This window comes from Xenopus laevis, chromosome 6L, assembly GCF_017654675.1.
Source record: "Xenopus laevis strain J_2021 chromosome 6L, Xenopus_laevis_v10.1, whole genome shotgun sequence".
NCBI classification, from domain to species: Eukaryota; Metazoa; Chordata; class Amphibia; order Anura; family Pipidae; genus Xenopus; species Xenopus laevis.
This window is the reverse complement of record NC_054381.1, coordinates 61,046,579-61,072,419: the sequence shown is the minus strand read 5'-3', so window position 1 is coordinate 61,072,419 and position 25,841 is coordinate 61,046,579. Positions and strand designations below refer to the sequence as shown.

The 25,841-nt window shown below is 37.1% G+C and overlaps 1 protein-coding gene across 3 annotated transcripts in view; it reads right to left on the bottom strand.

Moving 5' to 3' along the window:
- gli3.L (GLI family zinc finger 3 L homeolog) overlaps positions 1-25,841 on the bottom strand; it is a 147,541-nt gene that overhangs the window by 107,214 nt on the left and 14,486 nt on the right. For all 3 annotated transcript variants that reach the window (XM_018266317.2, NM_001087971.1, XM_018266318.2), the window contains 1 exon segment: positions 18,733-18,895. In XM_018266317.2, coding sequence (XP_018121806.1) covers positions 18,733-18,856 — 124 coding nt within the window. In that variant the 5' untranslated portion in view covers positions 18,857-18,895.

The window sequence follows — 25,841 nt, the reverse complement described above, 5'->3', positions numbered from 1 at the left end:
CTTGGAAAAGGTACTGTAATTCACACAACCATTAATCGCTAGCCAACTGCCTTTGAAATTGAACGCAAGGTCTTTATTTCTTACTTAGAAGCTGTAAGGTATACTATCTCTCTATTTTGCAAGAATTTGCATATACCCTTTTGTGTGAGAACTGTACAAAGCTTCTATTAGGGAGGCTGGTCATGGTTTATTGTGAGTAGCTAATTAGTCACATCAAAAGAGGTTAACAGAAAAATAAAGAAATAACTAGGAATAAAGAAATACATCCCAGAGGGGTTGCAAAATATGGGTTTGTTCTATGTATTTATTCTTATCGGTAGGTAACAGCCTGAGTGAACTTAGAGGATATTTAACATCTCGAGAGAAAATGGATGAACAGACCATTTTGGGTCTGATATGTTAAGTAGCCCTGGTTTATGAAAAAAAAAACCTGTAGTATTAAAAAGGGTTAATGCCGAGGACGCCTTTGGATTTACCTATGTCTAAAACCTACTCAAGCTGCTTAAACCAGATAATTAGCTCTGCTATAAGCAGTTTAACTATAACAGTCAAGCGTGAAAACCCTTTTAAATAGAAAATATTCCTTCATCTTAGTATCCTGTAGATTTATAGGATGTCAAATGACTTCATTAAAATACTCCATTGCCTGATAAATATACACTTATATGCTCAATACATAAACAGATATGCAAACAATGCAAAATAAACTTGTTTATTATAACTTAATAACTACTATTTTTTTCTATAAAGATGTTTTGTTGTACTACAAAATTTGGTGATAGAGCTGAAGACAATAGCGATGAAACATGGTTATTAAAACACTTCATATAGAAGTATCATATAGAAAGCAGCAAAAAAAATCTTTTTATTTTTCTCTGTAACTATTAAAGAAGTAGAGCTACCTTGACTGTAAGTATAATTTTAGTTTGGGGTAGACAACAGAAAACAACAGAACATACTGTAAATGGCAATTGGTCTTTCTATTTTGGGGGAGGAGGGGGTTATTATTAACATTATTTGTTTTGCAGAATTCAGGCTTGGAATTTAAACTGCTTCAAGGGGTTAATTACCTAACTTTTTTAAATGTAATTGAAGGATGAATAGTAAAGGGCCTGAAAAGAGAGATGTACAATAAAGAATACAAAATGTAGGCCTCACCAATTGGAAAGTTAGATAGGTACATCTTTAATATATTAAAATTAATGTAAAGTTTAATTTTTCCTTTAATGGAGTGAAAAAATAATCCAAACAGGTACAAAACAATAGGGGATTGGTATAAAATCATTTAGCTGAGTGACCCAGTACCTTCAATTTAGTTCCCCAATGTAAAATTAATTTTTCTGCACACATTGGGAGATCAAAACTCTTTCACCCACCACTTATCATTTCTCCTTGTAGAGAAAAGAATTTCAATATGGCACATTGTGGTACAGGTATGGGACCACTTATCCAGAATTCTTGGGACCTTGGGTTTTCCAGATATGGCGTCTTTGTAATTTTGATCTCCATTGCTTAAGTCTACCAGATATATATTTAAATGTTAATAAAACCCAATAGGATGGTTTCACCTCCAATAAGGATTCAATATAACTTAGATGGGATCAAATATAAGGTATTGTGTTATTATTACCAGACTCAGATTTGTGGCAAGGCCCAGGCCTAAGGCGGCAAGTTGTTAGGGGCGGCCCCAGTGCCCTAGTGCGCCTGCACTCGCTAGAGCTGAAATCCAGCCCTGATTATTTCAGAGAAAAAGGGAAATCGTGTTTACAAATTTACATTTTTTTATTAAAATGGAGTCTATGGGGCAGATTCACTAAGCGTCGAATTTGCACTAGCGTCCGCTTTGCTCACATAACAACACTTCACCAGGCGTAGATTTGCCAGGACAATACTAATTCACTAAAATATGAAGTTGCATCCTGGGCGGCAAACGCTGGCGAAGTTGCGCTAGCGTTACTGCGGCAAGCGAAGTTGCGCTAGCGTTGCCTATTTTGCATACGTCGGGAAGTTAAAGTTGAATGGACGTATATGTTGCAGTCAATACATTACACTTCACAAGCCCAGGAAACCTTAATAAAATAGAGTTGTTATATTGCCCAGTGTATAGTTTATGTGCCATATGTTAGGAAATGTAGGGGGGAAGCCAGGTACCCCAGAAAAAATTTAGCAGCCTATCACCCTGAAAAATGATGAGTAGAAAAATCTACTCTATTGCACTTTGCCTGGTCTGAGGTGGTGAAGGCAAGTTGGGTGCAAGAGGTAACGTTCAGTAAAATCCACATCTTAGTGAATTTGCGTAGTTACGTCCCTTCGCCAGAGCGCAACTTCACCAGGCGTAAGAGAGCGAATTACTACTAGAGTCTATCTCCTTCACTAGCGAAGTTATGCCTGCACCCATTAGTAAATCGACGAAGTAACGAAATGACTTCATGCTCGCGTATTTTCACTAACATTAGTCACTTCGTCCTTTAGTAAATCCGCCCCTATGGGAGATGACCTTTCGGTAATTCAGAGCTTTCTGGATAACGTGTTTCTGGATAACAGATCCCATACCTGTACCTTCAATTGGGTATGTTTATAATTATTTTTAGCACTCTCTGTCTGTTACATCGGTATGAGAGAGGTTATCCACAGACCTCAGCATACCACTACCACCGTAAAAAAAAATCAGTTCTATTTTATGCAGATAATGATGTAATTATTTGCCCTGAAGGCCAAAAGCATAAGTCACTGGTCAATTTGGCAATAAAAATAGGGGCTCACACTGACTAATACAGACATATAGTTTCCTAGCTGGATATAAAAACATGGAGCCAGTACATAATTTTAGCAGATAGTCATGCATGGGCCCATGGGCTTACTAGAGGTAGGCAAAGGGTGGAATTTGTTTCCTACTTCAGAGCTGCAATGTTGAGCCAAATCACCTGTGGAAGCACAGGCTTATCAGGCTACCCATGTCCATAGGCTAAAAATGACCCTACTGATATAAACTCTAACTAAAGAAATAAAGACGTAGCTATGGGACTGTCAATCACACCAACCAAAATGCATACGAAAACTGAAAACCCATAATAATAATAGCAACAATAGCAACCAGATAGCTGTTGTGAGTTACAACAATAGAGTGAATCATAAGATAGAAAACTGATAAAAATATATAAATATTGATGCACACCAGGCTCTTTCTTTAAAAAACAAAACATATTTATTAGATTTACATTTTGGTGAGGACCCCAACGTTGATCTAATAAATATGTTTTTTTTAAAGGCGACCCATCACCCAACAAAAAATTTTCAAAATCCTATTTTATCAAATTAGTCAAGCAAAATGAACTTTAATTACACTATATAAATTATTTGAATCATGTTTCCTTTAGTCTGGGAATTTATAATTATAGCAAGGAGACAGGAGCCATTTTGTGGACACAGTTATTAAGGCAAGCCTTGAATCATCTCAGAATCTTGTTTGTGCATCATAATGGGGAACCTGATGTCCATCCCCATGCCCTGGTTACACAATTAAATGGTTAAGAAAACTGGGGAATGTGGGGAGTGCAATGACATCTAGGGAGTGCTGAATGGAAAGTGAAAGTAATTGTCTGCCCCACCTCTATGCCTAAGGCATAGATGAGTGGCAGACAATATTTGATTAACAACTGAGATTTTTAAATGAGCTTACAACAGCTATGAATGCTTTAATAAAAAAATAGAAATTGGATTTTATGTTTAAGTTTAAAAGGACTTTTATTATACAGCTTTTTGTGTCTGGGTGACAGGTCCACTTTAAGAGAGATCCTGGTGTGCATCAACATTTTTTTTATAAAATATATATACATATGTGAAAAGGTTGAACAAATTGTTTTGCAACTGTAAAATTACCCCAAAGCTTTGCAATCAGTAAGTAAACATCATCTTAATCCAGCTAGGCTTTTCCAGCATCTATAACTGAATTTCCCATTAAAGAACAGCTGCAACATATGTGTGTTGGCACTGATGCTTGGCATGTGCCAGCAAGCAGCTTGTTTATTAAATGTGTGTGCATGAAGTTACTTCTTGTCACTGCGTTTCCGCTGAATGAGCCTGAAGCATATTTGAGTTGATGCAATGACACCTGTTAAACTATGACTATAGAAAACAGCAACAAAAGAACGTTCTAACTGAATAACATTACTTTGTAATTCCATTTTTATAATCCAGAACTAAGCACTGCATTAGTATAATCTGCAATATATGAGTGAAATGTATATGTGAATGACCCCCACATTACAGTTAGGCATACCTCCTACTGTGAAGATACCTATTTCGCACAAATCAGGGGGATGGTGGGGGCACAGCATGATTTACAATTACTGTATAGATGTGTGCGTGGATTTGGAGGATTTTGTTATGCCACTGCCATGCCTGCTGCCAAAAAACTGTTGCATTATAAAACATGTTAGCAATAACCGCCATACATTGGTTAGAAGTGGACTGTATACCCCGTATTCAATGAATAGGACTTGTGCTGAACATACTTTTTGTCTATTGTTTTAATTACGAAAATCTATGTTTTTGATGTTTCGTGAGCTAAACAGGGCAAAGAGGCAAACAGAAGCTACTCCATGTTTTTGGTCTTTGAAAGCTAGATAATTAGTTCACCAATGCGAAGCTAATCCCCTGCACATTGAAGTCAAGTTGCACTTGCCCCAGTGCAAGGAAGCCCCTGTAATTAATACCTGATTAGAGGAGGGGTGCCAAGATTACCTCATCTTGTTGCACCTACCCATGTAACTGAATTGCACCTAGTAAGGGTGGTGGCACACTTGAAGATTCGGGTGAGATTAGTCGCCCAGCAACAAATCTTCTCTTCTTCAGGCAACTAATCCCCCCCGAAATGCCTTCCCATCGGCAAGAATACAAATCACTGATGGGATGGAATACAAATCACTTCGGATTGCCAAAGTTGCCCAAAGTTTCCTCGTGAGGCAACTTCGGGGACTTCAGAAATGTATACCATCCCGCCGGCGATTCATATTCTTATCGGGAAGAAGATTTGTCGCTGGGTGTCTAATCTCCCCCAAATCTTCACGTGTGCCACCACCCTAAATAGCATTCCATTGTCATTAGTCACGCCAGTGACCCAAACATTGATGAAGAAAAAAACAATTTGTGCTCAGTTTAACTGTAATTAAACAGTAACTAAAAATTGTTATGGGGGAATGTAATAAAAGATGGTAACGGAAAAAAATATTCGCAATGCAAGTTTTGGCTTTGTTTTTTTCCTTTTTTACACAAATTTCCACAGATTTTACGAAATTTAGTACTTGTGGTTTAGTGACCACTTCTGACAGTGGAAGAAAGTTTGCAAATGTTATAGTTTGTGTCAATTCAGAGTGAATGTAATAAAACTTCTTACTGAAAAAGTTACTCCAATCATAACTTCACAAACTTCTTTAAAGTGTGCAATTACAATTGGCAATGCAATTTCAGTTTAAAGGGGTGGTTCACATTTAAGATAATTTTTATGATGTTATAGAACGGCCAATTCTAAGCAACCTTTCAATTGTTTTCATTGTTTATTTTTTTATAGTTTTATAGCTATTTGCCTTTTTCTTCGGAATCTTTGCAGCTTTCAAATGGGCATCCCTGACCCCTTCTAAAAAGCAAATGCTCTGAAATGCTACAAATGTTTTGCTTTTTTTTTATTACTGATCCTTCTATTCAGGCCCTCTCCTATTCATATTCCAGCCTCTTATTTAAATCAATGCTTGGTTGCTAGGATAATGTGGACCCTAGTTACCAGATTGCTTAAGATGCAAATCGAAGAGCTGCTAAATAACTCAAAAACCTTCTCTAATAAAAAATGAAAACAAGTGGCAAATTATCTCAGAATATCACTCTCTACATCATACTAAAAGTTATCTTAAAGGTGAATAACACCTTTAAGGGAGAATATTATATTGCGAGATGTGAATTTTTATTCTTATTGGTGCGGATTGTTTTCCTCTTCACGGCTTTTATTTCATTCCCCCATTAGTGCTTAAAAAGTTATTTGCAAATGTAATTGCTATTGAAACCAGCATTTGCTTAAAGGAACAATAATGTCAAAAATGTAACATTTTTTAAAGTAATAAATATATAATGCAGTGATTTCTCTTATCCACTATTTAACCTGTGCCATATAGCATTTATTTAAATTGTTGCCATTGCTACACAGGAGCTTGTTTATATGAACTATAGTAGTGTTTCTGAAGCAAACACATCAGTTTAACCAGAGAACAAATGTATATTGCAAAGTTGCTTAGAATTATGTTTTCTTTTATTAGGCAAACAATTAATTTTTGGGTTGACATGTCCTTTAAATTAAGCTTAAGTTGCATGAAGAGCAACAAACTTTTCTAGGAAACACATAAAAATGTTGTATAATAATAGTATAAATTAACAACGATAATAAAAACAATAAGCCAAAGACAGACACTTCACCTGAAAGAGAGAAATCGACCGGCTGAGTTCCTGGTAAAAGCAGTTGCAGGTGAAAGCAACATCTCTCTAATTTCGATAAAAACACCACATTCCTGCATCATGAAAATAATATGTATACAGTCTTTTATGTAGAGCATCTTCCAGCTGATTACCAGACACAAACTATGCCTTACAACAGAAATAAATATTTTATCTCACAAGCAGGATGCTACAAAAGACACCTGATTAACATTTTTGTGCCGAAGATGCACTGCACATAAGAAAAGCCTTAAAAAAACGAGAGAAATCTACATTTAAATAGGGAAATACAATAAAATGTTGCACAAAAGCCTCCAGAAGATGTTCACTCAGCAAAAGGAATAGGTGAAGGGTTTGATTTATGTAGACTTTAAAGGGTTAGGGCACTGCCTTTGTTACTGCAGATTTAACATTGTTCGTTCCCAACACCTTCTATTTATGAGGTGGCTGCAGATTGTACTTTTAAATGCAAGGCCAAAAAATGTAATCTTTAACAAATGATCTTTGGCAATGTTTAGGGCTTGCTTTACAACCATCTTCATACTGTATAATAGCACAACCTTAGAAACGTACATACCAACATAAGAAGCCTATTATTCTTATGAACACTGCTGTCCTTTTGTTAAAGAGCTGTCAAAATAAAGTGTGTCTGGTTGTGATTAAACAAAAGAGCTTATTTGTTCACACTCTCTTGATAAGGATTAGTTTATGTTTTAGAAAACTTAAGGTGGCGGGAAAATCACATTTAATGCATGCAGGTATGAGACCTGTCATCAAGAATGCACTGGACCAGGGGTTTTCCAGATAATGGATATTCCATAATTTGGATCTTCATACGTAAATGCTACTAGAAAAACATTTAAAGGGATACTGTCATGGGAAAAATAATTTTTTCAAAATGAATCAGTTAATAATGCTCTGATAAACTTCAATCACTCTTTACTGCTGTACTGCAAGTTGGAGTGATATCACCTCCAACTTTCTGTAATGGGGGCTTTCTGTATATTGGGGTTCCAGATAACGGATCCCATACCTATATTAACAATTAATTAAGATACAGTAAGGATAATATCACAGGGGGCGTTTTGTCGATTGCCGTGTTGCATCTGCAAGGTTTCTGATTTGGCGCTAAGAAATACTTATACAACACAGATTTTAAAACAGGAACTATCAATAGTTTCTTAAACCAGTTTCCCGCATTTATAAGCTATATATTACATTTCTAACTGACTGACTGACTATGAGATATACAGTACCTGTAGCATTTGAATGGTTCATTGTTGTGCCAATCAGTGTAGCATTCAGGCTGAAGAAGAATATAAACATGGCACTAAGTAGAAGTTATTCTAAGATTAAACAGCAGGGATCCCTTACTGAATGGAATTCCCTACAGATTTGTTTGGAATACAGAGAATGAAGATAGAAAAGCAAATAAAAGAGAGATCATCCTGCTATTTATATGGATAATGCAAAGAACACTAACTCTAGTAAACACAATTTAAACCCTCTTAAATCAATCCCCACATTTCTTTATTTCCACAGTGTTATCTGCGAATTTGAAAAAGTTCATTGAGAAGCTGCGCATTGTTCACAATGAAATTTAAATATTCAGACCTGTTTCTGACAAACCTGTGTCCTTGCTGTGAAGTGATTCGAAGTCAACACTGATTGGCTGAAAAGGAAAGATACAAAACTCCACAATAACCACCAGTTTATAAAACCTAAATCTTTAAGGGCATAGAGAACACCTACTACAAAATATACATTGGGGCTCATTTATTAACGCAGCGCAGCGCTAAAAATAGCGCAGTGGCCTGACATTTGCCCAGCGCATGCGAGTATTTAATAATGTAGCGCACGATACCTTAACAGTGCGATTTGTGCGCTAATGTAGACACAGACAGGTGCGACGTGTGAAACTGCGTATCAGCTGTCGCAATGCTTATAATAAATTGTGCGCACAGGAAGATACCGCAAAGGTAAGGATTAATTGTGCTCATGTATGAATGCGCTGCTTTAATTAGTTGCGTCACATATTGCGCATATTGCGTTCACTTAGACGCATCTGCATTTGTTTCTGTGCTAATATTTGTTTGGTTGCAAAGGTGTTTAGCCTACCTGATACCCTTAAAGGAACCTTGGTCAATACAAACATGTTGGGTGGAAGGCGTGGTTAATCTGCACTTTACAGGGGTTGTTCATCTTTGAGTTAACTTTGAGTTAACAAACATCCCCACCAACAGCAGCACCATTGTATTTGCCAGAACCCAGTTTAGCAGTGTGGCTCTGCACACATATATAAAATTCTCTTTTAAGCAACATGAAACGCAAAAATGTGAATATACTAGCGCAGCTGGGCAGGAATGTGCATTTTGAAGAGCGTTACTATTACGCCACGAAGAGGCAGTCGTAAAAATTGTGGTGCTGTTGCCCGGGTGCAGTTTTGCACATAGTGAAAAAATTTTTTTTGGTGTTTGCCGCACCTTCTAACCAATTGTCACTCCCAACGGAAGTCCCTTAACCAAGAGCACATGAGCCACTCGGTATAGATGTGCTGACAACTCCTTAAATAGGAAATAATCTCAATGCTCACAGAAGGAAACAAAAAGAAAGGAGTATGTGGTGTCGCACAATCTCTTTAAATTTAAGTACATAATTGTGTGTTCGAAAATAGTAATGATCAGCTAGTTGATCGTGGACAAAGAGTAAATTGATTATATAAATTAGTGAAGTGTCCTTATATAATAAATAAAGTTAAATAAAGTGAGAAATCTTCAGAGATTTATAATGAAGTGAAAACTTTTAAAGTGCAAAGTGCTTGTTGTGGACATGAAACAAGGTAGGACCCACGATTAGTAACCCATAAATGGAGAACCTGATAAAATATAACTTTTATTAACTTATAGACTCCTAAAATTCATCAGTAGTGAGAGGGAAAAAATTCATGAAATCACTTAAAAACACTTAAGAAAAGGGTGGGAATTCGATCTGAATTGAGTATATATAGGGGTTACAGCGTAATTAGTTCATTAGACTGTTCCCTTCTAGATCTTACGTCACCCAGTAGCCCTATAATGAATAGTTGGGGTACATAGAGAACAATGCTCAGCGTTCGTGGTAGTGGTAGGTGGGAGGAGAATTGGGATTGAATGATATAGTGAGAGTTAACTTTTGGGTCAAGCCCTTAAACTCTCTTCTGGGGGTGAGTAAGGAAATGGAACTGTTTGAGTGAGCACAACTGTGATCCAAGCTGCGCTGTGTATACACTCAGGACACAAGGGCCCTGTGAAAAATTTGGGTGAAATGATCCACCCCTGTACAGTATGGTGTGCAAAATTGTTTTAAACTACCACTGTGTCCTCTCAGAGGCACCTATACGGTTTGGCCTATTCCCTAGACGCTAAGAAATGCAACACCTTATACCGACTGAGTGGCTAAACAGGCGCTCATTGAAGTTCCGGACCCCCGTTGGTAACACGTTTCCTCCATTCCACCTCCCCACATTTAAATCCCACTATTGAGCTTTCGTTGCGGTTCTCTTTTTCCCTGTCTAAACCGCTAAAGAACTTAGCGGCGGAGCTGCAGTGCCACACAATTATGTACTTAAATTTAAAGAGATTGTGCGACACCACATACTCCTTTCTTTTTGTTTCCTTCTGTGAGCATTGAGACAGTTTTGCACATATACAGACGCAAATCTGCGACGGCCGCAGTGCAAGCGCATTGTAGCCACGCCCACAGCCACGCCCCTAACAACCACGGCATCGTTTGCGACATAAATGCCCAATCTTTTGCGCAATGCGCATAAACAAAACCATCGCAAAAGCTCTGTGTTATGCGCAGTATCACGCAAATATATTAGCGATCACACTCGTGATGGCGCAGACAATCTTTTGCGTCCACTTCTGCGCTGCGCTGCTTTAATAAATGAGCCCCATTGTGTCTCTAGGAAAATTATCAGGCTGTGCACCTCATTGAACAGGGAATTTTGCATAATGAAGAAAGAAAAAACATAATTCCTAGCAAAATTACATTCCACATCCGTTACACATTTTCAGTGATTTGTAAAGTTATTTGTAAATGTCATTGGTACTGAAAGCAGTATCTGCCTTTTCTTTGCTATTATCGTAGTGCATTGTGGGAACTGGAGCCTTGGGTGGAGGGGTTGCTGCAAATGTAACATTGTTAAAATGGTACAAGTAGTGAGAAATAGCAGAGCAGTAAATAGCAAAAAAACAGGCAATGTTTTGAGTAGCAACTACAATTAGGGGGTTATTTATCAAAGTCTGAATTTATCTCAATATTTTCTGCAACAAACTCTGATCAAATCAGTTGGGGTTTTTTACCCTTATTTATTATTACATTTCCGAAAATTAGCTTGGCGGGAAAAAATCAGATTTTCACAAATTTTTCTGACTTTTTCATCTTCAAGATTTTTTAGTAATTTTCACCAGAAAATATTGCCCGAAACCCAGTGGACATCAAAAAATCATTGGGACTTCTCCCATTGACTTATATGAAACCTCAACAGGTCTGAGATGCGGGTTTTCAGATTCTGACTTTTTCATCCTAGGGGTTTAATAAATTCAAAAAAAATCTTGATTTTTTTTTAAAAGTCCGATTTTATAAAAAGATTTGCATTCGAAGTTTAGTAAATGAGTAAATGAAAAATCATTGAACATTTATAATCAAAATTTTTAATCAAAACCAAATTAAAAATAAAAACACTATGGGGTTATTTACTAAATCTCAAATGTATCTTATATTCTCTTTATCTTATTTATCAATAAAATAACAAAAAAGTCAGGAAAAGGTTCAATAAAATTGAGTTAAAACTCAAATCATATGAATTTTTCAGATTATCGGACAAAACCCAGCGCACATGACAATATCTACGAATTGTAAAAAGGGACATCTGTAATTGGCTTCTATATGACCTCGACAGGTTTGAGATGGTGGATTTCGGGATTCTGACTTTTACCGGCTGCGGGGGATATAATAAATCTCGAAAAACCAAAAAAACCTTGAAAGAAATCGGGGTTTAGTAAATAACCCCCTAACTGTGGTTAATGTATAAAATCAGTTCCACAGATAATCTTAGTTATTCAAAAAGCTGGTAATGTGAGTTCTTCAATCTATATTTTTACCAGCTGCAACCAACAAAAACTTGCTATGAGTCGCTGACAGATTTCACCTTGTACAACTGGTTGATCCCAGCAAGAGTCTGTAATTTGAAAATACAAATATACACGGTATGGCTGCCTTCCTATTGTTACGCTTATTCATAATGAACAAAGAATCAGAATAGCAAGGAGTAAAGAGGAGCTTTGGCTGCTGATGCTCCATAAACTGGCCAACGTGGTGCATCAGCAGATAAAAAATTCAAACTTGTCCAATCCCTAAACTAACCAATAGCCATAGCAGATGGAGAGAGGTATGGATCAGTAAAACAGAATACATGCACAGATTATCATACAATGTTGTATCTGTGCATACGTGATGTGCAGGCCAGCCTGAAACCTGAGAGTCAGGCGGGTTTGGGCAACTTTTTTGAAACAACTATCGAACATTACCAAACGCCCAATCTGCCCATGGCTTTTATTATACCCTGCTTCCGCCTGTCAATATTTAGAGACTCACAACTGCATGCCCTGCCCCTTTGGTGATGGTAGAGATGGTGAGGTTTGCCCCGGGATCTGCAGATTAGGGTCGGGTGCAGACCAGGTGCAGGCCATTCAGGGTCTGGTTGGATTTTTGTTGACCCGCACATCACTAATTGTATGGTCAGCTTTACTTTTGCAAGAGAGAAGAAATGTTAGATAATTAGATATTATTTAATTTTAAACTTGATTACTAAAATATGGGAATGAAAAAAACAGAGCTACACATAGTATGCCATTAATTCTTTTTATTCTGCCTCCTATTTGTAGCGTCCTTTAGGGGAAAGTTAGAAATGATAAACTCATCAGCAAAAGCAATTGTAACACTTGATAAACTTTGCAAGAATCCGAATGTGTTTCCAATGAGCTTCAATCAAACTGTAGCCATAATTGGTTTACAGACTTATCATAAGGATAGGCTCATTTGCATTATCTGCTATCTATAGATATTCATCCTTGCCTATAAACAGAGTTATCAATCTCTTTCAGAGGCCGGCCCACAAATTGAAGTTTCCTCTGGAGGGAATCAGCTATAAGCAAGCCCGAGGCAATCTCCTTTGACAGTCAGTGGCAGCCCTTAGGAAGTAACTCTGCTTGTGATTAATAGTTCTGCTCTGGTTTGCATCAAACTTTTCCTTTCTGTAGCTCCTGTTCCATCTAACTGGAATAACGCAGATGGTCTAAATTTCCATTTGAGATGCAATCAGTCCACTCTCTGCTAAAGTATATCGGATTCAATTTATATGCTGAATTCATAGTAAGCACTAAAAAAAAGCATTTCCCCTTTCTCAATGCTAATGCCACTGCGTAAGCACCACAAACAAAATTATTGGCAATGCACTCTGTATTCCTGTAACATGAGCCACAGAGACTACAGAGCTCTTGTCCTATAGCAGGGGTCCCCAACCTTTTTTACTCGTGAGTCACATTTAAATGTAAAAAAGAGTTGGAGAGCAACACAAGCATGAAAATGTCCATGGGGATGTCAAATAAGGGATGTGATTGGCTGTTTTTTAACCCCTATATGGACTGGTAGCCTACAGGAGGCTCTGTTTGGCAGTACATCTGTTTTTTATGCAACCAAAACTTGCCTCTAAACCAGGAATTTAAAAATAAGCATCTGCTTTGAGGCCACTAGGAGCAACATCCAAGGGGTTGGTGAGCAACATTTTGCTTGCGAACTACTGGTTGGGGACTACTGTCCTATAGTATACTGCATTCTTCTGGACTAGAAGAAAGTTCTTCCTAGTAATGAAAAGCCTGTCACTCATTACCATTTCTTGTTTGCATTCCCAACACATTAGGTGCAAGTAGTTCAAAATTAAGTTAACGATCAGATCCTATCTCTCTGGCCACCGAATCAATTTAATAACATTCTATAGCAATATTGCCTCCAGCTGTCAGTGAACTAGTAAAAAATAACTGATCTATGTGTCTATATAATTCATTTAGGAGTGTTACATAAACTTCAACTGGTCTCTATGAAGCGTTCAACTTCATCTCTATCCGATTATACAATGCATGAGCTCTCCATGCAAATCAAGAAGCAGAACTGAATATTGTAACTAATGCAACTAGTGTTTTATGGTAATTATACACCAACTGTTCCCTTGCATTGCAAGCTCTTATGCTACTGTTTAATTCTTTAACCCTTATTTTTTTTAAATAAATGTAAGATCCCTTTTATAATATCATTGTTAAGTGTTACATAAGTAAAAAAAAAAAACATAAGAACATATAAAAATACATTTATATATAAATAATAAAATGAAGCTTTATGATATGCTCTGGTTTTAGTTAAAGCCTCATCTGTAACTCAATTATGTATGCTATTGCAAAGGGCTAGTGTACTCATCTGATTGCATACCAATTCTAAAAAAAACTTTCAAATTGCTAATTGTTAATTTGCCAGCTCTGATCAGTGTGCACCTTCTAATTTTGAGGGTGTTATTTTCTATTCAGGATATGGTTTGCAATGGTAAAACATACCCTGCTGACCCAATAATAGAAATTACTAGAACTGGCCAAAACTGGCCATACATGGAATTATAACATCTTCTACATTTCTGAGTTAGCAGCTAACTGGCCCATGTACAGGACCACCGGCCTTCCAGGGCTATCTGGGTGGGTTCTGATCTACTGAGCAGGTTTTATAACTGTCAAATGAAACTCCCAAGGTCATGCATGCATAGTAAGTCTGTAATGACTCCTATAAAGGCCAAACAAATTTGGCCAATCACCTAGCGGCCATATTGGGCAATAATTCACTCAATTTGTAACCTCACTAAGCAACCAGATCTTTGCATGAATTACTAATTTTAGGTCAATTGTTTAACCCCTAGCAATAAAAAACAAAATGTCATATAATTTCTAGAATGACCTGAAAAGCATGGTATTTACCAGAAATAGCGTAATCACTAGATTGTGTGTATCTAATGATTTCTAAAACCTCAGCCAAAACTAGAAATATGGAATTTACTGCTAATATCAATTAAAAAGAAAAAAAAACACAAGAAGAAACAATGGTTAGTTTGTATACTTTGAAGTAAATGTTATGGTTGGGAATCTTGCTGTGGAAATACACACCAACTAGTTATGCCCATCCGGCCACAGCCATTCCTAACCAAATCTGAGCCAACTCTGCCTGCCACAACAGTTCATCTACCTGATCCTGCCCCACCTCTTCAATGTCATTGGAGGGGGCAGGATAAGCATATAAACCTAGAGGGTTTGGGACAGCATGGAGAGTTTAGGGAGTGGCGAAAAACAACCATTTCTGATAAAGAACATTTGTTGCTTGACTTAAAGTGGCCATAGACACACAGATAATATCGTACAAAACAAATTTTCTTACAATATTAGGTGTGTGTATGGTGGGGAAAGAGCCTACCGATATCGGCAGAATACTTGAATATCGGCTCGTCGATCAGGCTGGATGGAAAATTTTAGGTGTGTGTATGGTGGGGAAAGAGCCTACCGATATTGGCAGAATACTTGAATATCGGGTCGTCGATCAGGCTGGATGGAAAATTTTTATTGGGTGCCTTTGAAGGCACCCAAACATCGGCCATTGTTAAGCTGGCCATAGATGTGAAGATCTTCAAAAGATCTTTTCGTTATCGTGAGCCCACGATTATCTTGAAACGATTGTTTAAATGTGCGATGTGTCCATCAACTAAAAAGACCATTTCAGGCAATATTGCCAGCAAAACTGAAGGGGAGCTGCCTGCTTGGCCCTGCAAACATAGATAGATTGCACTGGGGCTGATAAAATTTTTTAAACCTGGCCGATCAATTTTCTGACAGATGTCGGACGAACAATCGTAAGATGTACGATTTCTCGAATCCCACTAACTTCACGATAATTTTACTTGTGTGTATTGAAACAAACAATCTTTCTTGGAAAGATCTTTTCAAAGAAAGATCATAATTGTTATGTCTATGGCCACCTTTAGCCCTTACTTAAAAGTAAAATGACAGTTTGAAATCCATTTGAATATTCTCTGTTTTAATCCTATACATTCCAATTATGACCACAACACACACATTCAGCAACGTAACTAGAGGGGGGTGGGCCCTGGCGCGGGACGTGCAGCTGGGCCCCCCTCTGTACACCCGGAATCCTCCTGGAATCAGTGGGCGCGAACTGCCTGGGGGCCCTGAGGGGGACGGGCCCTGGCCCAATAGCACCCCCTATTCCCCCGGTAGTTACGCTACTGCACACATTATAAATCTAACCTAAATGATTCACAATGGGAAAAGTTATTAATTTTTCTCTCTGTTAAGCCTTTTTCGAGTGATCGTTGGAAAGTAACCCCTTAATCCTCTCAAACAAACAAAGTTGGGAAGGGGGGGGGGGCGTTAAATAATTGCTGCTTGAAATGCTAAAATGTCATCTTTAGCAGTAGAGCATTAGAACAAGGATATATTTGATTTGATAAAGAAAGAATACATGTAGAATGCAGCAGATCTTCTGCTCCCAATCAATCACCAGAGATCAGTGACATCATTAAAGCCTTTGATCACAGATCTTCTTTCAAGCTGTGAATAGGGGGTGAATTGACCCAAGCAAGCAGAGAGAATATAGAAACACCTAGGAGACAATTCAAAGTGAAATATGAGAAGCTCGTAACATTAGCCATAGCTTTAAAAAAATATAGCTGCATTCCAGAACTGGAACATATATATATAAATATATATATATATATATATACACACACACCTTAAATGCACACTAAGATGGTTTGTATTTAAATGTTTTTTTAGGTTGGTATCAGATACAGACTGAAATGGGTTAATATCTATATACATTTTTCCAGAGCTAATTGTTAGAACTTTTTAAGTAGCCTTCTTCATCAAATGATCAATGGGTTCATTAATAAGACTGATAAGAAAAGTGTTGTGTCATCGACAGTGCAATGAAAGATGATTCTGGCTTCCTTCTCCGAAAGCCAAGGTCTAGCATTCTCTGTGGCAGCTCTAAGCCCATTCAATATTTTTCTCAGACAGAAAAAAGTGAAAATCCATTCTGCAACCAATTTCAATTAGAATCTGAGAGCTGTTATCACAGGTGTCGCAGAATGGGCCCGTTAGGGGAAATGTCTCCTATCCATTCTGAAATGAAACCTTATCGGGGCTACAAATATGGCTAAGGATAGACTATCTGTAAATTACTTTTCATCCAGGGTTAACTCCAGCTTAAGACCTGTCATGTGTGATTTTTTCCCCCCATCCTCTTGCAGCAATCTAATGACTAACTAGGCTCTGCATGCAAGCGGCTTTCATTCTTGCAAGGATTTCCCTTCCTACAGAGTTAAAATGCAAATACACCAGAGGCCAGACAAGCCAAATTAGCTACATCACTGAAAGCTTATTATGGGGAATAAAAGACTTGCATTCTGAAGTCAGTCTCCGCCCTCCGCTGCATTCCTGGTGATTTTTCAATTGCAAACTCGGGGGCCCAAGTTATTTCATTAATTCAGCACCCAAGTAGTGAGGCTTTTCTCTCAAATCTTTCAGTCTTCTTTTAGCAAATTATCCCATGACGGAGGATTTATTCAGTCAAAGACCCCCCGACTTTGAGAGGAAACAAAAGAATCAAGAGACTTTCTGGTCCACCTGCCTGGCGAATGATGAGGCAGGGAAAAGCCTCCCCCAGAGAAACCAATCAAACCATTGTGTGGCACAGTCAAAGCTTTTCAACTGTCAAGCCAGGAGAGCAGGAAAGAAGATGAAAGAACTCAGGATGAAGCTACCATTTACACAACCATGTGGGAATGGTCTCCAAAGATTTAATAATTGGGATGGAACTTAACTTTCCACTTGTTCGAAAAACGCTAAGAGCCAGGCCATAAAAGAAACTCTTCCTAAAAAAAATATATGCATTTGCTGATATCTGTGCATGAGACAGTCTTGATCAAAACATATAATACAGTAAAATATACTATATATACTAATATATTGCACCTGTGGTGCACCTACTACGCAGGATTTTTGAAAGTAAGTACATCCCAACATGAGGTAACTATAAATATTAAATGAACAGTCATAATTAACTATACACATTAGTTCTGTGCAGTTTATAAATTTAATGGGTGGATTTAAATATATATTAAATATTTAGAGGTCTTAGAGAGATTATTTTAAAATGATCTCATACGAATACGAGTATGAATAAGAGGCCTCTAAGCCTCCACTTGGACAGATAAAATACAGATGTATACCACACAGTGGCACAGTGAAATGTCAAATAGGTCAGTCTAGACCTAGATTTTGCCCATCTTGCATTTTAGTCACTAACACTTCACATTTAAACACCTGAATAACTTGAAATTGCCAAGCCAGGGAATCACCAAAGTACACAATTCAAAAACTGAAATGTAAATGGAACAAAAGAGATATGTGCTATGTTTGCATAGTCATAAATTACTGGCAGTCCTTTTTGATGAAAAATCGGCCAAGGAAAAAAAGAGTGCCACACTGCCATCTTCTTCGATTTTCACAGGGATCCCTTGCCTTTTTCTGGACCTGTGCTTGTGCAGTATAATGTTACTATACTGTACATGCGCTGGCTCTGTGAGCAAAAGGAATACCTGAGAATATCAAAGAAGAATTTGTAATTAAGAAAGATGCAACAGATGGATCATCAAAGCTCATCATTTACATAACGTGCAGAATATTTCTTGCAACAGCACAAACTGTTTCACCAGAAATCTTCAATTGACCTGGAAAGAGGTATCTAGGCTTGTGGCATATTGTAGAACACGCATAGTAGCCAGGGACACGGAGGGGGGGGGGTGGCTAACAAACTGGCACACCCAGCGAGAGCGGGGGTTCCCAACCTTTTCTAGCTGTGAACCACATTCAGATGTGAAAAGAGTTGGGGAGCAACGCAAACATTAAAATATTCCTGGAGGTGCAAAACAAGTGCTGTGATTGGCCATTTGGTAGCCCCTTATGTGGACTGGCAGAAGCTACAGTGGCTCTTTTTGGCAGTAAACAAGCCACTGGTTGAGGATCACTGCTCGAAAGTGATAACATGTAAGTCACAGTGTAATTGATTTCAGTTTTAATAAATGCTGATGACACCTACCATTGGAAGTTGTGCTTGAGGCAACAGCTTTCTCACTGACTTCTGTTCGAGAGTGACCTTTTACTATAGAGTTCTCAACCTTTTTCTTTTCACTTGCTGTAGTGCTACGGGACTGGGCTTCCATGTTGTCTTCTCATTACTTCCAGCCTCCTTATTCAAAAACCTGTACAAAACACCGGCAATTCTATTATTTAATCACTTTTAAAAAAACAATTTTATATATTTAGTGCAATTTATATACATATAATACTGGTACTTTAAAGGAACAGTAACACTAGAAAAATTAAAGTGTTTTAAAGTAATGAAAATATCATGTGCTGTTGCCCTGCACTGGTAAAACTGATCTGCTTCAGAAACACTACTATAGTTCATATAAACAAGCTGCTGTGTAGCCATAAAAAGGCTATATGGCACAGGTTAAATAGGGGATAACAGATAACATTATGTTCTACAGAGCTTATTTGCTTATTTGCTATCTGCTGTGTAACCTGAGCCTTTTCTCCTTTAAATGGCTGCCCCCATTGCTACACAGCAACTTATTTATATAAAAAATAATAGTGTTTTTGAAGCAAACACAGCAGTTTTACCAGTGCAGGGTAACACTGCATATTATTTGTATTACTTTAAAACACTTCTATTTGTTGATGTTACTGTTCCTTTAAATACACTTTAATACATTACTTTTTTCCAATTAAAAAAACTATTGTTGTTCGGTTCTTGTAGCAAACGTGTTATTAGGTGTTACTGAACTCAATGAACAATGAACAGAAAGTCTTTTAATTTAGTACCTATAATCGTATCCCCTTTTGTCCTTTTACTCTCTAGAAGTCTAGAAGTTGAGGCTCATTCCTCACACAGAATCCCATAACCCACTTTTGCCGCTTGTGTCCAATTCTTCCAACAGGTATAGCAGTATTCAAATCAATTCGGACAAAGCATCCAAAGCTCCACTACTACTAGCATATGTCTTATGATTATCGATTTGTACGCTCTTTTGAACAGGGCCCTTTCTACCGCTTGTATCAGTTATTGGTTGCTTTGTATGTAAACCTGTATGTTTAATGTATACTCCCATTTATTGTACAGTGCAGAATATGTTGCTGCTGTCTAAATACATAATACTACTACTCACAGGAGGAATGTTACTTTGGATGTATTGATGCTTACCCTAGAGGAGATTAAAAGCAGTCAAAAAAACATCCTGTCTGCCAGAATCCTTAGGTTCATTCTAGACACTGTGATATTATCATGATGTAAGACAAGGGTCCAGGATGTATATAACATCAGACAAATATGCCTGATCAGTGGAATTTATTAGGTCTATTGTGTTATCAATGTCATACATATACAGCATATTAGATATGACATCATATGTGCATGTATAAGGGCTGAGGTGTTTAGTGCAAAAACACCCCATCTCTCTCTGGTGATGAGGCAGAAGTGGAAGAAATAGGTAAAGGACATATACCTTTAAAAAAAGGAAAACAAAAAAAAACGTTGAGGAAACAGCTAACATAACAAAGATCCAAGAGAACTTTAATTCTGAGAAAAAATATATTATTTATATATTAATTATATATGTGCATTTTTCATTAAGTTATAATTATAAAAATGCTACACTATGGGCCAGATTCAATTCAGTGAGAAAAAGTTTTATCACGTGAAAAGTAATGGATGCGATCCAATTTGAGGTGCAATTTAATTCAGAAAAACTTATCTCACAGTTTATCACATGGAAACTCTATTGAAGTCTATGGGTAAAAACTGGAACTGATTTTGGAGAAAAGTTTTTTCTCCTTTTTTGAGTTTTTTTTATGGGCAAAACTGTGAAAATCTACTCGGGAATACGATTAGATTTTTTAAAATTCAAATTTGATTTTCAAAATACATGTCTGTGTAAAAAATACATATATAGTATATATTTATTTTGATATATATATTTATATTTATGTAGTGTTTATGCACCTTTTCTACATTATAGCAACTGAATGAAGTTGTTTTAAAAAAAAGGTGGTATATTAACGCTTGAATTTCTTAAGCGTCAGAAGGAATATGCTGTATATTCCCTTCCTAGTTTATAGTGCTCTGCAATAACAGCACGTATAAGCGCATCACAGATAAGAACAGAAGAATAGGACAGGCTTCTTATCATGCTTAGAAAATGAGTCAACCAAGGAAGCAGAGAATTACCCTTCAATCTTACTGAATCTTACTGTGAATTTGCCATCTTTTGATAGTAGTGAAAATTTGATTAGGAACTATGTTCTATTGTATGCTATACTATTATTGCTTGCTATACCTGTACTGTATAAAACAGAGGCTTGTGTAATCATCTCTATTTCTGGCAAAACTTTTACCATATTGACACCATCATAGCAACAATTTTATATACATATATATATCAGTAATGGCATTCAATAAATGTAAGAATTACATTAAGATATTTAACTTTGATAAATAGAAGGCATTACTCCAAAAACAGGTTACCACCATCTAAGCAAAAATAAATATTCTTTTTCAAAACCTTCAAAGAAACCAAGTAGAAATGATAAAAAATAAGTAAATGTAGCAGTAAAGAATTAGTTCTACAGGTATGAGATCCATTATCTGGAAACCCATTATCCAGAAAGCTCAAAATTAAGGAAAAGCCATCCTCCATTTTATCCAAATAATCAAAATTTTAAATAATGTTTCTCCTACTTAATGTAAATAAAGGAGTCGCAGTGGGACATAGATTTTACTATTGAGTGCTGTTCTTATATCTACCAGGTTACCTTCCCATTGTTTTCTGCTGATGGGCTGCTGGGGGGGAGGGTGATTTCACTCAAACTTGCAGTGTAGCAGTAAAGAGTGACTTAAGTTTATCAGAGCACAAGTCACATGATGGGGGGCACCTAGGATGCTGACTCTTTGGGGCCGATTCACTAAGGGTCGAATTTCGAAGTAAAAAATACTTCGAAATTCGACCCTCGAATTGAAATCCTTCGACTTCGAATATCGAAGTCGAAGGATTTAGCGCTAATCCTGCGATCGATCGATCGAAGGATTTTTCGTTCGATCGAACGATTAAATCCTTCGAATCGAACGATTCGAAGGATTTGAATCCAACGATCGAAGGAAAATCCTTCGATCAAAAAATCACAGGCAAGCCTATGGGGACCTTCCCCATAGGCTAACATTGACTTCGGTAGGTTTTATCTGCCGAAGTAGGGGGTCGAAGTTTTTTTTAAAGGGACAGTACTTCGACTATCGAATGGTCGAATAGTCGAACGATTTTTAGTTCGAATCGTTCGAATCGAAGTCGAAGGTCGTAGTCGAAGGTCGAAGTAGCCCATTCGATGGTCGAAGTACCCAAAAAATACTTCGAAATTCGAAGTATTTTTCATTCGAATCCTTCACTCGAGCTGAGTGAATCGGCCCCTATGTCTAGCTCCATGTCTGATTTCAAAATGAAATATAAAAAAATCAGTTTGCTCTTTTAGAAAAAAGATTTCAGTGCAGAAGTCTGCTGGATCCACACTGTTAACTGATGCATTTTGAAAGAAACATGACAGTATCCTTTTAAGGATTGAATATGACTTTGTTTAGAGAAGATTAAAGATGGCTGAACACAGTACGCACGAAAGCAAATGTACTGGAATAAAAAGACTTCTACTTTAAAGGGATACTGTCATGGGAAAAAATTTTTTTCAAAATGAATCAGTTAATAGTGCTGCTCCAGCAGAATTCTGCACTGAAATCCATTTCTCAAAAAGTTTCTATGTTGTACGTTTTGAAATTATTTCTTTAAAGGGATCCTGTCATCGGAAAACATGTTTTTTCAAAACGCATCAGTTAATAGTGCTACTCCAGGAGAATTCTGTACTGAAATCCATTTCTCAAAAGAGAAAACAGATTTTTTTATATTCAATCTTGAAATCTGACATGGGGCTAGACATATTGTCAATTTCCCAGCTGCCCCAAGTCATTTGACTTGTGCTCTGATAAACTTCAGTCTCTCTTTACTGCTGTACTGCAAGTTAAAGTGATATCACCCCCTCCCTTTTTCCCCCCAGCAGCCAAACAAAAGAACAATGGGAAAGTAACCGGATAGCAGCTCCCTAACACAAGATAACAGCTGCCTGGTAGATCTAAGAACAGCACTCAATAGTAAAAACCCATGTCCCACTGAGACACATTCAGTTACATTGAGAAGGAAAAACAGCAGCCTGCCAGAAAGTATTCCTCTCCGAACGTGCAGGCACAAGTCACAGGACCAGGGGCAGCTGGGAAATTGACAAAATGTCTAGCCTCGTGTCAGATTTGAAAATTGAATATAAAAAAATCTGTTTTCTCTTTTGAGAAATGGATTTCAGTACAGAATTCTCCTGGAGTAGCACTATTAACTGATGCGTTTTGAAAAAACATGTTTTCCGATGACAGGATCCCTTTAAAGAAATAATTTCAAAACGTACAACATAGAAACTATCATCTGGTAGTATTACTCCCACTTGTATTACATGTACATTACAAACTATTTTTTACCGCTTGACAATTTGGAAGCTTGTTTTATGTTTTACAGCCTATCTGTAAATACATTTTGTGTGTTAGTTTCTTATCCAAACATTTATGTTACCATTACTTCTGCAAAAAAGTACTAGAACTGAGGAAAAATGTGATTTCCCACATCCGTTGGTGCACTGAAATTATTGCTCATGTCAAGGCCTGTTATTGCACAGTATGGCTGAGCTCTGAACTTTCATATAGGATAAACATTCTTTTCTTAAAGCAAACATTCCCTGGTTTTTTCTCATCCAACCATGGAATCATTTCTAACTTTCCTCAAGGCATAAACCTTGTGGACAATTCATTCCAAGCCCATACTTAAAGGGGTTGTTCACCTTCAAACAACTAGTTGGTTTCAGATAGATCACCAGAAATAACGACTTTTTCCAATGACTTTCTATTTTCTATGTGTGACGGTTTTTCAAATATTGAAGTGTAAAGTGTCATTTTTCTCCTTCTGAAGCAGCTCTGGGAGGAGGGGTCGCCGATCCTGTAAACTGTTCTAAATTGATACATTTAGTCGATACATTTCTTATCTTTGTCCTTGCTGAGCAGAATCTCTGGGTTTCATTACAGGCAGTTGTTAGACTTGATACAATTGTTGCTAATACTCCAGAGATGCTGCTGAGAAATGGATCAACTAAATGTTGCAAAATTGTAACAGTTCAGTCTGCACCTGAATTACTGAGCTGTCAGACTCAAACACCAGCGACAAGAACATTCACCTTTAAACTTGGATTTTGGAAAAAACTTAAAAAATAAATAATGGAAAGTAATTGAAAAAAGTCTTTATTTCTGGGGAACAATCTAAAAACAACTGACATGAAAAAAGTGTTTGGAAGGTGAACAACTTAAAGGAACAGTTCAGTGTGAAAAGTAAAAACTGGGTAAATAGATAGGCTGTGCAAAATAAAAAATGTTTCTAATATAGTTAGTTAGCCAAAAATGTAATGTATAAAGGCTGGAGTGAACAGATGTCTAATAAAACAGCCAGAATCCAACTTCCTGCTTTTCAGCTCTATAACTCTGAGTTAGTCAGCGACTAGTCAGCGATCCTCAGCATTCAGCTCAGATTCAAAAGCAACAGATATGACCCATGTGGCCCCCCTCATGTCTCTGATTGGTTACTGCCTGGTAGCCAGGGTAACCAGTCAGTGTAAACCAAGAGAGCTGAAAAGCAGGAAGTAGTGTTCTGACTGATATGCTATACATAAAATCACTCCAGCCTTTATATATTACATATAATAGAAACATTTTTTTTATTTTGAACAGCCTATCTATTTACCCAGTTTTTATTTTTATACTGAACAATTCCTTTAAGCTTAATCCATTTCATACCAGAAACTTGCCTACAGGTTTATCTTCCAGGATCACAAATGCAATTACTTGTCAGGTTACCATTACTATATGTTAATCCTTCCAATGATAAAAGTTATACATGCATCTGAAGTATTTCCTTATTTAGCTCATCAATGTGTTTTCACTCTATGATCAAAATAACTCAATGTAACATGCTGAATAAAAACTTGTTTGTTTGTTTGACAAATACTTCTATCCAAATTTTTTGTTTTGTAAACTGAGAGAGCGGGCACTTCACTTACCAATTTCAGCCTTGTATCACACAGGGACCACTGTCTTCCAAGATATATATATACAGTCAAATCCTTAGCAAATTGGACTTAAACTGTTCATTTATTTTGTTTATTTTATGGGAAAGAAACTGGAAGTGAATTAGGTGAAAAGATTTTACTCCTCAAATTAAATCCTGTTCGTGACTTTTCACATGATAAACCATGGGATAACTTTTTCTCGCTAAATTGAATCTGGCCCATTAAGTGAAAACAAAGACATTTCCACTTAACAAATACATCTGTTTAGATGAACTGAAACATTTTTTTAAAAAAATATTTTTTAGCTAGAAGTGTTTATATTGTTGCTGTTTTATTTATTTTGGTGGTGATTCCATGATCCGTAACAAGGCAAGTCATACTTCCAAAAAAAAGAGTAAAACGTTTTTCAGCATGTAAATAAGACTTGAGTTGCCTAGCCAAGCTCTTACCCCAGCAACATTTTTATCTTTAAAATAAAAAGCCCCAGTAAGGACTATGGCACAATTAATTGTAGTGAACACTTCAGAATGACAACCGCTGACCCTAGAGTGTACTCCCGAGGCAGGCGACTGCCAATAATAGCATAGGAAAACAATTCTGGGCATGTTCTTGCCTGTCTGCAGAGCTAATCATAGCCCAGTAGTTAAATCACCCGGAACTGTACCAAGTGCCATAGCCCTAAAGGTAAAATACAAAAGCCTAGAGTTTGTGTAAAGTCGCAGGGCTTCACAAAGAGACGCCATATTCTTGACACTTATAAAACAAAAAAACATGTACCCTGAAACTTTAATATGTCTTGTAACATCACAGAAATTATTAAACCCTTTGTAATATTTGTAACACCATCAAAATTATGGTTTTGTTTTAATTTTATGTGGCTTTGTGTCCCAAAATATATGTACTGCACCTGAGGCTGAGACTGAAAAAGTAGGAGATTCGTTAGGCAGTATTTAC